Here is a 13,725-nt window from a genome sequence, read left to right as displayed (position 1 = left end):
ATCTTTATATAAATTAAATATGATAAATTCTTAAATATATTATGAGATATTATGAAAATTTTTTTCATCAGAGACATTAAAAACAGAGAGAATCGCTATTTGTATCATCCAATGATTTGGCAATCTAAGGTTTACGAAAAAAATTTGTGTGTAACAAGTCTCGTGTAAAAAAATATATTTAGAACGCTACTTATGGCGAAAGATCAGTGAACTTATCACATTGGCAGTGATAATTCGATATCGACGAATTTGAGGGGAACGGCGATCCGCGATATAAAGAATAGCACGCAAACACCGAGAGATCGGTAGCCACAAGGCGTTAAGTACCGGATGACTCAGTGCGCACCGCGGTCGGGGCCGGGGCGATAATTAAAACGCTTTTACAAAACTGTAGGCAAACAGCGCTTAAGTGGCTGTCATTCGTTACCCCGTGGGGCCGCAGCAAGTCGGTAAGTCGCTGAGCGAGCAATCAATCACCCGACCCGTTCTCCCCTACCCCCGGCGGCCCATTACATTTCTATTTTGAAAGCTGCTTATTAAGCGGGGCCGGCTGGAGAGACAGACAGGTTTCACGGTATAAAATATCGGGTTGCCGTGGTGGCAGGAACGACGGTTCCGTGTCGTGGCAGCTATGGTAGCTCCAGTGCGAGAGGGTGGCAGGGGAAGCGACCATGGCATGGAGAGAGAGAGAGAAAGAGGGGCAGAGTGACGGAGAAGGGGCTGGTGGAGAAGCAGAGGCAGGGGGAAGGGAGGACGCCCTCGTCGGTCGGACGTGCGGGGAGGGGAATGGACGGCTGTAAAAGCGGTGAAATATCAAAGCCGGGATGGGAGCTGTCATCGTCGGGCCAACATCATGGGTGGCGTGTTGAATTAGAATGCCTTCCCACACCCCACGCAGCACCGCAATTCTCCCACCATAATGCCATCTCCCCTACCTCCGCTGTGCGTCCGAGCGCGATGGTGGGGATGACAGGAGAGGACAGGTTATACACCCCGGGTCGTATGGGATAGGGGTAGTCAGGAGGGCAGGGGGGAGGGGGACGTGTGAGTTTCTCGTTGCGCCGCCAGACGGCGCGAGGATCGCATTCGGCTTGGAGCAGTCGAAGCACAGAGTGGAGCTGCTCGAGTTGCAGCCGTCATTATTTTCCTGGATTCCGTGGTGTACGCGTCGCCCATTGCGCCAGGATACGTGGCCGCGCGAGGTGATCGATTCCCGACGGAGGCGCAGTCTCGACGCCGTGTCAGCGAATCGCTTTCGTTGGTCCTTCACGTCGGTCGGGCCCGACGCGATTCGCTGTTTTCCGCCACGCACTTACGGTGTCTGTGTGTAAATATCCATTTGTTGATTTAAAGTGTGCAGTGAGATCAATTAGTGGGAAACCAAATGGTTGTGCTCGAGGAAGGCAGTATGCTGACTGGACACAATCAGTATTTACAACCGGATTATCTTTCACCGCTTCCAACTTCGGTTAGTATTCTTTGGCAAAGTAGTATTCTTTTCCTTTTTAAACTTTCTATTCTGTTGGTCTTTTGGGCAAAAAATATGCGGTCAGGAAAAAGATTCCCACGCTGACAAGAATTAATAATTATTATTATAAACTTTATTGATATACGATATAAAGAAAATAGAACTGTACTTAAAGACACAATAGATAAAGAAGTAGTCAAAAGGTCCCGACACTCTTTGGTATCATACCCTCTTCAAATTTTGACATCTTTCCTATTTTCTTGGTATTAGGCAGAAATTCAATAAGGGAAAAAGATTCCCACGTTGAAAATAGGGATTAATGTAAGAACAAATAAAAATTCAAAGTCGCGGCATCTTTTCCCCATTATTTATTTATTTCCCCCCGCCAATAGAATCGTCTATTTGTGGTCCGACGGGATCAGAAGTAAAGAATAATTATCGCATATTACTAACTTTAATCAGTATATGCTTCATTTTCTGTACCAATATGACAAACAGTAGATAACTTGGTATTTTTGTCGGATAGGTGCAGTTGGACGCGAAAAAGAGTCCGCTGGCACTGTTGGCGCAGACATGCAGCCAAATCGGAGCAGATTCATCTACGAAACCGCTGATTTCGCCTTTGGAAAAGAGCTCGAAGGGCATGAGCATCGCAACGAACGCGAAATCGCCGCCGGCCACGAAATTGGAGCGCAACACTCGCGGTAGTCCGACGGACGGCGGCAAGTCGTTGGCGTTCAAGCCTTATGAGGCCAACGTGGTAACGAAGAAGACCACGGACGAGGGTAGACCCACGTCCAAAGCCAGTGTACACAGTGTCAGTGGTCAGGATAGTGTCAGTGTCAGTGACAGCATGCATCCTGACAAGAAATCATCCGGCAATCGCACGCCGGTGAGCCGAAAGTCCGCGTCACCGAGCAGCCAAGCGACGGCAACGACGACCAGCGGCACACCGTCGATCGATCGGAAGCCCCCGGCGGATCGCGAGAAGACCGATGGTTCACCACGAAGTAGCAGCAGCAACAACAATAGCAGCAGCAATAACAACAATGGCGCCAGTCCAATTATCAGATCCGGAATGGAGATCCTTTCTGGTGCGGCGCACACAAAAGACGCGAATCTAGCCGCTTACAAACCGGGTCTTCCAGGGTTCACAAGCAATCCACTGTGCTGTCCGCCAGGCCTCGCCGAGAATCCGGCTTTTAGGCCGCCCTTTGCGGGTGCATCGCCCTTCTCGCATCATGCGGCGGCGCTGTTGTCTGTCGGCTATCCGTCGGCTGCTCCGACCGGCGGCAATCCGTACTTGAGTTACGCCCGCGTCAAGACTCCCGCCGGCGGCGAGGCCCTGGTGCCGGTCTGCAAAGATCCTTTTTGCACCGGCTGCCAATACAGTATGCACAGCGCGCAGATCATGATGAGCGCAGGCAGCTGTCCGAGCGGTTGCACGCAGTGCGACCATCAGAAGTACGGACTGGCGATGGCGTTGTCGTCCCTGGGCCCGATGCCGCCACCGTCGTTGTCCTATCCGTCCACGCTGGCGGCCAGCGGCCGGCCCTACGTCTGCAACTGGATCGCTGGCGAATCGTATTGCGGCAAACGATTCGCCACGTCGGAGGAGCTGCTCCAGCATCTACGTAGCCACACGAGCCTGACCGGCGGCGACCACGCGGCGGTCTCCGCGGCGGCGCTCCTCGGCAACCCGCATCAGCACCCGCTGCTGTCACCGTCGACCACCCTTCATCGCGCCAGCGGCGGTACCTACCCAGCGCCGTCGTTGAGCCCCCTCGGCGCGCGATATCATCCGTACGGCAAGCCGCCGACGGGCCCGCTACCAGCCTCGCTCGCCGCCTCGCCGTACTCTGCTTTCAACGCCTTAGGACCGTATTACTCGCCGTACGCGGTTTACGGACAGCGAATCGGCGCCGCCGTACATCCCTAAGATGGATATATCCTGCGGGAGGGAGGATTGGAAGGGAAAAGGTGGTAGGATCTTTTCGAAAGGGACCTCTTCTCGTTCCTCCCTCTTTTTCTCCGTCTCTTTTTCCTTTTCGCAGTGTACAGTTGGAAAATGTGCAAATTGATGGACGAGCCTGCCGTCTAAAACTGTTGTGTAAATAGCCACTGTGTACAATACAGATTTATTTAAAAGAATTCTATATATGTATATATAAATATAAATATATGTGTACATTGAAGATTATGATTAAAGTTTATGAAACAACTTGACAAGTGTTGACGTTGCATCGCGAGACCATTCTCTTGCGGAACTTCTATGATACCAGAGTAATACGCATCTCTATTAAAAATCCGGTTACCATGTAGGGGGAAGGATTACATGCCAGCTGTAAGTTGATATTGTCGCAATTGCCGGACAGACACAAAAGCCTCGCCTCTCTATGCGGGATTTAACAACTACGAGGCATTCCCGACTGCGCTTCCGAATCGCGTGCTGTTAGAGTTTTTTGGCGATCCCAACGAGACGCGCCGTTGTACATCATCGTTACGTTTTACAGGTGACACGACGATGACGTACAACATAGCGTCTCGTTACTCGGCGACGTACGGACGTATAATGTTTGCGAAAATTGCAAAGTGCGTACTATTGTATGTTTCCCGACGCTCCGGAAACGCGAGTCTCTTGTGCTAAATGCGTTCGATAGCGCGCGGCACCGTACACGTTAAGAATAATTTTGTTGAGGTATCTATAAATTTAACTAGATACAGATCTGAAAGTAATTTTGTTGGATTATTAAAATAATCATAACTGTCACACAACATATATATATATAATTAGAAAGCTCAAGACGGTTGTTAGAATGTTAAAATTGCGACATTTTGCTCATCATGCTTGAACGTCCTAGGTAATTATTGGGATAATCCAACAAAATTATTTTCAGATCTGTATCTAGCTAAATTTAAGTAGCTAAATTTAAGTACTTCAATAAAACCATTCTTTTCGTGTACGAACGGTCGTGTGTAATTTTATGTCCATAATATAACTGTGATATTACGCTACTCTTTTGAGAAAAAGAACAAATAATAAAAGGATATTATTAACGAACGTATCTGAGATATCTCCGTAATAAATCACAACGTTATAATTTATTATCGTTAGTTGTGTAAGGCAAACACTGAATGCCGTTGCAGAAAACGAAAATAAAATTGATCTAGAGAATCTGTTTTATTATTTTCTTTTCGAAATTCGGTAATCGCACTGGGATGATTTTGATCAGGGTATATCCGGGAGCATATCGGATCGTATCGTCCAACATCAGATCGTCACACGTCGAATAGAATATTCTAATAAAAGAAGAATAACATGGTATACGATACGCGCGCCTTATCCGCATTGTAAATATCTCTTGTAAATATCGTTGAGTTTCCATACCGCTTTAATAAAAACAATGTTTGTAGAATTATTTAAACCTTTCTATTATATGTTGTGTGCGTTTTACCATATTATTCTTTCGTTTAATCTAATTCCTTCCTTATTTACGCTTTACATGCCGTTTGAATTTTTCGACGTTGTATGATTATCATTTTTTTCTTATGTAAACTTCGCACGCTATTTTTCACACAACTGATATTTACGCTTGGATTATCAAAATACGCAATTTCTCGGATTTTTCAATTTTAGCCCTCGCCTGTTTTGTTCTCAAAATATACACAATAAATATATGTTTAACTGCAAATATTATTATGACATTTAACTTGATTGTACTCTCATATCGTATTTCTTTTTTCTTCTTTTGCTGAGAGATATAAAAATCAGTCTGCCTGATTTCGCTGACCTGTTACGATCTTCGCTCGTTATGCTTGACGGACAATTTATCAAACGCACTTCACAATCTGTCACTGGCAACGAGGCGTAGTTTCTTACATGTCCAAACTCATTATTCGTCTACATTAAAGCTTCGTAGATAAATTTAAGATAGCTTTTACATACTCTTTATCGTACATCGTAGCACAATTCTGTCATATAAACAATTAAGATAATCATTTCCGACGAATGTCGCGGCTGTGTTTATCAACCTCGGAAACTTTGTTTTGTTCCTTACAGATAATCTTTAGAAAATTCTGATTAAACTCTTTCATTTATTGCCCACCTTTTCTCTTATCGTTAAACTAAACAACTCTGTAGCATTTTACTCAGGCACGAAATGATATCGTTATCAATCATTCCATCATGTTGTTAATCACTGTCAATAGTCATACTGATTATGAGTAATCTACTTATCATTGTATATCTTAATTATGCATCTTAGGAAGTTAATGTCTTTTATGTACACACACACAAACACACACACACACACACACACACACACACACACACACACACACACACACACACATATGTTCATTTCCTTCCTTTGTACGAAATAATGGATAGCTCAATTATTAAGTTTGTCTTGGAGTGAATAACAAAATTAATCTACTACGTCTATAATTTGACGTGGCTAATCTGTCTACAAAATAAGATGAAAGCTGTGAGACAAGTAAAAAATTCAATGCTTACAATAAATCACGATCCTTTTTCGGTGTAATTACCAGACGTCACTTCCTTTGTTCGGAATTCTTTTTTCTTTCCTTTGTCTGGCTTATACACAAACACATCCGCTCTCTTGTCTGTTTTACTTGTTATTACAGACACGTCGTGAAGTAAAATATACCATCTTTGAGTTAGTAAAACTTTGGTGACTCAAAGGCACCGGATCTGGTGACAAAATCCTTAAATTGGCGATCCCACTCTCGCTAACACCGTCAGAATGCGGAGAGCCGCGTCCGTGTGGCGCACACGAACGGCGAGTCCCAATCCCTAGGGTACCCCAGAAGAGTAAATTTATTTCTTTCATTACGGACGGAGCGGGTCGTGAGCTCTCGGATATCAGCGCTGCAAGGCGGGGCGCATAAATCTGCAGCCTAGCGTAGGGAAGAGGGCGAGCGGAGAGGAAGAGACAGAGTGAGAGGGATGTGGGTGGCAAACCGTAGGTTTCTAGAGCCGGTGGCTCTCTCTTTATCTCTCTCTCTCTCTCTCGCTCTCTGTGTCGTAGGGGTGTGAGAGCGAGTCGTGGAGAGAAGGTCCGCTTCATCCCTCCATCGTTTCCATCGCCGGGGTGCCGCGACAGGCGGTGGCAGGCTCAGCTGGCTCAGCAAAGTGAAATATTCGGTGATTTTAACCGTCGGGATGAATGGTCCCGCCCGTATTTCGCCTTTCACGGCGCCCTCCGTCGATTGGAATCCGTGTTATTTCGGGGCGATTATGCGTGTCGCTGAATCTCAATTAGTAACTTGTCGGAGATGTAACCGAAAATCTTTATGCGCGCGTCCCATAGTACTCGTCTTTAACTTGTCGGTGTACCGGATAACGAATCGATGTTTCTTTATATTTTTTTTTTCGTTTTGTGCAATAGTGCCAAGGACATGTTTATCTGAGTCTAAATGAGCAAGTGCTATAAATAGGTTATCTTGAAATGCCTTTTAATTATCTACTAACCGTACATATGGTTAATTAACATTTTTGTTTTATCATCGTAATGATAATGTCATGCTTCGTAAAACTCAAAGCACTTATGAAACATGGTTGCATGATGGATGATCTGCGAGTTTACAAATAATTTAAAAATAAAATATCAGTTTCGGTATTTCGATATTTATACTATTGAAATAAAATTTTTTATTTTTAGTAATTTATAGGTAATAAAAACGTAAATGATTATGCAAGACACTTGAAATATTATCATAAAGAATTCTAAAAGATAATGCTTACGAGAGTTATAAGATGATAATGAATTTACTAATTGGTTTTTTTTCTCTTTCGTTTTTAATTTGTTATCAAATTGATTTAGAAAGTCTCTCGTTTCCAAGAATGCTCGAATTTTAGAAATCAACGTTCTTATAATTGATTGTATTATAATAAATCTAGTTTAAAACATTTTTTACAAGAACGTAGTCTAGCGTTTAATTTAATTTTCACGTCACTGCTTAACAAGTCCAACGAGTTAGCCCACTAATTAAAAATATATGCTAAAGTGAAAAGGTTTGCCGTTGTGAAAGTTAAAATAACAAGCATGAATGAAGACGGCGAATGACATATTGCTTGCAATTAGTGAACCTTTAATGTTTATGCCCCATAATTCATTTACGTCTATAAACCAGCGGAGTATATCAGTTCCAAGATTTGTGCTGACGCAATTAGAGGAAATAATGTCGCGCAGCTCGCGAATAAAACTTTCCGGGCGTCTACATATTTCATATTAATCGCTACACATTTCATTATAATTCTAACATTATTCATTTACGTTATTTCATTTCTCCGTACAAGCGCGTCGTTTTTACACCGTCGCCAGAGCGCACTGTTTCACTGTTCTTATTCAAGGAACGCGTCTTGTATGTGTATCGTAATAACAAGTTGTAGAAATGAAAGAAAAAAAAATAAAAAGAGATTATATTTTACGTTTGGATTAACTGAACAGGTCGCGCGTTTCGCCTCATATTAATTAAAACCTTCAAAGCCAAACGCGCCGCGTTGACGTTAACGTGATTTAACGCGAACCCGCGAGATTACATTACGAATAAACATGTCAATCAGCCGTTCAGACATTTTGTGGAAAATCAACGGCTGGCGCGTTTGGCAGCGCGGCTCGGCGTGTCTTTTCTGCGACGGACATGTGTCACGATCAAAACGTCGGAGTTACGCGGCTCCGTATGGCGCGTCTTAGTTGGCTCCTTAGAAGAGCCCTATCGAGTCAAGGAGGAAAATTAGGACATTCAAAGAACGTGTTAGCCGTTGTTAATAGAGTCCAATCTCAATCAGCGCTTCTCCCGTAGTTCTTCTCATCGCCAAGAATATAGAATTTTGCGAGTGTTCAATTTCTTTCTCACGAAAGATTTCTTTCAGCTTCTGAAAAAGTTGTTAGAGTTCTAAAAAAAGATACAATAATATTACTGCTTTTTTGTAACGTCTTTCCGATATCCTATTTAATCTTTTCGCTAATGGTAATAAAAAAAAGTACAGATAGAAGAAATACTGGACTGCCAATAACGACGGGTCGCTAGACGATCAGTCGCTATTTCCGGAGTTCCCACTTTTGTTTGTCTTTTAGTTAGCAGCCACTCATATTGTTACATCGTAAATCGCAATATTTATTATAATCCGCTTTTATTGTAGTAAAATAAAAGTGTTGCTTGTCATTGCTAACTATTTTTTGCAGTTTGTCGAAGTCGCTCGCTTTGAATATACTGTATATATATGTGAGCATATATATATAAGATAATATAAGTCCTTATATAGTTTTAAAACAAAAACATCTAGAACATGATTACTTCTTAAAATTTTTTAGAATATTTAAGGATCTCTCTGTATATAGACTTTAACCCTCCGTGAACCAGGTGGAAAATCAACATGGATCAAATGTGAGTATATTTCATATCCCATGCTATACTTTATTATAAATATACTATAATTTAGTATGATTGGTAACAACGCATTCTCCAGTTGCACGAAATCGGCAAAACATGAGCGGTACTTTTTAAGAAGTTATAGAAATTCTTGCTGGGGTATATTACACCCCACCTAATTCACGAGGGTTAAGAGATAACTCCTCACATCTTCAACGTTTCGAATATAAGAAATCATCTCTTAAAATCCTCATATGACCATATATTCCAAACTGTTCAATTTCAAAGATACAGAGAAGAAAAATTTTATTTTTCTTTCAAAAATTCCGAAAACTACTGTAATTATTTTGATGAAACTTTGTGAATGCTATATATATATAAAAGGATATTATCTCATTTATTCAATCAGGACTGACCCAAGGATAAGCTGGATATTTCTGAAACTGAACTATTTTGAATATATGGTTATATAGTTTTTGTTTTGAATAATGTGAATTAGTGTGAGGAATCACTTCTTAAAATTTTTTTAGAATATTAAGGATCACCATGTATATATACATATGTTCACATAAGTATTTCAGATTTTCTGTATTCCGTACTTATTGTGTGGTTTATAAAATGAAAACATTGGACGTATTTTTATTAGAGGCGTCAATGATAAAAAGTGACAGTAATGAAATAAGAACCAACAGGCGAAATTGACTTTTGAAAGTATCTTTTTAGAGATCGGATATTGAATTTTATATAGCATACTTAACGGATCTTTTGATTAGTTATAAGTGTCAGGCTTGTTGACGATGTTTCACGTCCAAGTATCTCTGCCATTCGTTATAACATCATGCGGTAAATGTCAGATTGTCGATAGCATACTGTAAATAAAAGCAGCAGACGACTCGCCACGTATTATTTACGATTTCCGTAGTTACAGGTTTTTTCTCTTTACCGTCGGAATGTCGGAACTCCCAATTAAGCTATCCTCTTGCTTTCATCAGAAATGCCCGCGTCTATTAAGCAAACGGCAAAGCCCACAGCTTTCTTTATTATCACAATCTGACAATATACATAACTAACGGTAATATGTTTTGTATCACGCGCGAATGCTCGATGAATACACATTTCAGCGAAATACAGCGGCGCATCTGATTATTTCAGGAAATTACGCTCGCGCATGTTGTTTATTTTTAGAGTCAGCGTATTCTTTGCCGTTTACATCATCAGACTGTACGAGTAAGGTTTACCACGATATGATATTTATTTGCCACCTCGCTAAATCCCTGGCAATCTTGGCAAAACGACGCGCGTTGGTTGGGTCGACGGTTACTACCTGCGAGAGATTTCTTTGTCAGCCGAGGAAACCCGGCTAGCGCGATTAGTGCGTCCCTGAGCGACGTCTATCAGGCGTGTTCTGGCCAGTCTTACGAGTCAGCGCGGACAATTTAGCACATCAATAACAGGCCGCAGATAAAAGCAGCCCATACATCGTGGTTGACGTATCGTTTGTAATAAAACACAAAGGGGGTCTAGCCGCCAGCGGCATCTGTGTACCGCGCTCCGTGCGCAGTCGTTCGTTCATTCTTGCTGTTATTAACAGGCCGTACATCGTGGATGTTTTCTACCTACCGTCTCCCGCCGAGTCATACATCACCGTTGAATGCGCGACAGCAAAGAGCAACTATAATTCATCTATAAGCTACAGCCGATCCCTCCCGGCAGAAATATGGTGGAAGATGAAATCGATAGGTCAAACGTTGCTGACGGCGTTTACGTCATACGCGTAAAATTCAGTTTCCACTAATCTCATTTCGTGGGCCAAATTAGTTTATTGTTAGGTTCTAGGTGCCGGGACTTGGCAAGTAAAACTTGGAAAAACTTTAGAACTTTTGCGGAAGACTTTTGAATGTTCTATCATTATAATTTTAAATAAAAGGATTTTTAATATAAAATAACAATCGAAAAACAGTGATGGAGGAAGCTGTAAAAGTTAAACGCAGTTAGTGGATGTTTTCCAGTAAGAGACACAGATGACACGGTATAAAGTCGGAGCATTTTTATTTCATAGAAAGGAAAGAGTCTGATTGTTTTTCTTTGTCGATTCTCTTATGCTTTATGCATTATGCGTTATGCAAAGATCTGTACTCCAGTCTTAAGGGCTAGCACACAAAATATATGAGCATAGCATAGAATAAGATCGTCTGGATCATCCAGCATAAAGTCGCCATATTGATTTACATAACATGCTCATTGATCCAGACAGTCTTATGCTAGCTATACTATGCTTATGCATTTTGTGTGCTAGCTCAAAAAATTCGTTAATTATACTACATAAAATTCATTATTCGATCTTTAAAAAAATATTTTCAAGTCAACTTCGCCTCTCGGTTCTTATTTCATTACCTGTCACCTTTTATCATTGACGCTCCTAATAAAAATACGCCCAATACAGTAAATCATTTCATCTTTGTTTAACGTTGACAAACAACAAGGACTGTAATAATTTACTCTATTATACTGTGCAATCTATGTCTCCATTTGCACTCAGTGCAAATTATTCAAAACAACGTGTTTCTGTTCTATCATTATTATCTCGTTTATCATCATTTTTATTCCTAATGTTATTCATCGGATTAAATTTATCGCGTCTCCTTCTTACCATTCACGTATATACGAGAGCTTTTAATTTCGACGGTGCGATCATGCGATGCCTTTTGAGAAAGTTGCACCGCTGCGTAGCGAATCCATTCTGGGCGCTCGCTAAAACACGCGCGTCTGTTTTTCTCTCGTTTCGATAAATTGTCCCGCCGATGCGGAAAATCGAGCGGATGCGTAACGTATACGGAGGGATCGAGTATAGGGAATCGATCATGCAGTAAACGCTTGCGCTCGGATAGCGAGGACATATTTCGATACACGTATACGGGGGCAAGGAATTGTGCTCCAAACGATTCGAATAACATATCGCTGAACTGCTTCATTTCTTCTTCTTTTTTTTTATTTTTTCGTACGTCTGTGTACTCAGGATAGATATTATCGTGGCGTGAAGCTCTCAGACATCTACCCGGCCATTTTTCTTAGGGTTACCCGTTTCGGAGGAAACGTTAGACAGCTACTACGTTATTTCCATCGATCACGTCGAGCCGAGTAGACGATGTCTCGTGACGAAGAAGTATCGGCGCGAATCCACCGCGAAAATATTTCTCTCTTTTGCCAACACGTACCAAGGGCGATTTTATAAATTATATTATATGTTAAAACGTATTTATTATCGTTAGAATTTTTGTGTAATCGCCGTGTTAAATAATTCCACAAAATTATCGCAGTCAATATTTCCAAGCGGATGTTTCATTATTTAATCGATTGTTAAGCAGTTTATATATATATATATGTTCTATAAAAGAGCTGTGACACAATCGCGTTTAATTTTTTATCGCATATTTATCAGTTGAAGAGAAGTTTTTAATACAATGTCCGTTTATTGTTTTATTTATATTGGTGTCAAAATGATATCAATGACTTTGTGAGTTATCAGATTGCATTATACAATCCTCTTCTTTTAACATTTACAAATATGACTGAAAACGATAAAGATTGTTTACAAGCATGAAGAGATTCGATGTAGTTTATCTGAAGGATTCAAAATTGCACTCAGAAGAATAACGATAATGTGAAGATACGGGACAGGAACCAGTTTCCGGAAGCACGGTTCATAGCTAGTTGAAAAGACTGATCGTCCTTCTTGGGGTTTGTTTGTACCACGAGCGCGACTGTTGTGACATAAACGGATTCATCCCGAAGATTTCCTCTCTTTTGCCTCTATGAACGGCTGTCACTCGGCGGCTCGTTTGCCGAGCTACCATCCTCGAAAGAAACTTTAGACGTCTACCGCATTATTTCCATCGATCATGCGGTGTCAAGGCGACAACGTCGTCACCGACGGCCTCTTGGACATCTCTTCAAAATGCTTGATAGAGAGTCTCCTTTTCTTGCCGCGACTGTCACGGGGTAAACAGTCATGAACGACGGCAGCAGCGGCGGCGGCGGCCTATGTTTGAAACGCGGAAAATAGTCAGAGGACCTAGCGAATCTGTGGACGGGGAGGATGAGGTAAAAGATGGCAGAGAAAGAGTTTACGGGAGCAAGAGACATGAGGAGGAGAAAGAGAGGAGGAGAGAGAGAGAGAGAGAGAGAGAAGAGGGAGAGAAAGAGAGAAGAGGGAGAGAGAGCCAAGCGCGGCAGACCGGATGATGAATTAGCCGAGATGACCTCTCGCGCGAAATCTCTCCGCTAGCTCTCGCGGTAGGCAGCTCCCGTGATGTCGGCCCCGAGATGATGGATCGCTTCGCGTCACGGAGCCATTCATCACCTCCATCTATCAGCCACCCCTTCACCTTGCTTTAGAAAGCGAGCATTCGACGGCTATCTACTCGCTTCGGATAGTGATTAATGTTGATCGGAGCGCACCCTGTTATTCGACCTCACCTCTCTCTCTCTTTCTCTCTCTCTCTCTCTCTCTCTCTCTCTCTCTCCTCCGTTCCTCCATCTCTTTCTCTCGTTTGCTCCCGCTCTCCCTTCATTGATCTTCCCATCTCGCTCCTTCCCACGAGCAATGCGCGTCCACGCATTCCTGGACGTTGACTTCGTATCAGCCACGTACGTCCATCTTCCGAAATGTCAGTCGACCTGACGAAAATGGTCGAAGGGATCGATCGCGTATGTGTTTATAGCGCGAGGTTGAGCGATACGTTTCTTCGTATTGAACGATACGGTGCAATGCGGCATAACTTCCTACGATATAGCGGTACACTGTATAGCGTCTGGCATTTTACATCGCGACATATATTATGGCTTATCGATATGTATTT

General features: G+C 42.3%; 1 protein-coding gene across 1 annotated transcript; it reads left to right on the top strand.

Moving 5' to 3' along the window:
* Window positions 1-1,089: 1,089 nt before the first annotated feature.
* On the top strand, window positions 1,090-4,185 carry noc (zinc finger protein no ocelli). The gene is made up of 2 exons (XM_018452032.1): window positions 1,090-1,468; window positions 1,995-4,185. Exons 1-2 carry the CDS (start codon window positions 1,385-1,387, stop codon window positions 3,405-3,407), a joined length of 1,497 nt encoding a protein of 498 aa, XP_018307534.1. The 5' UTR covers window positions 1,090-1,384; the 3' UTR covers window positions 3,408-4,185.
* Window positions 4,186-13,725: the final 9,540 nt, after the last annotated feature.

This window comes from Mycetomoellerius zeteki, unplaced genomic scaffold (genome assembly GCF_001594055.1).
Source record: "Mycetomoellerius zeteki isolate Tzet28-1 unplaced genomic scaffold, Tzet1.0 scaffold327, whole genome shotgun sequence".
In the NCBI taxonomy this organism is placed as follows: Eukaryota; Metazoa; Arthropoda; class Insecta; order Hymenoptera; family Formicidae; genus Mycetomoellerius; species Mycetomoellerius zeteki.
Note: the sequence above shows the minus strand (reverse complement) of the source record. Positions and strands in the feature narration are given on the sequence as shown.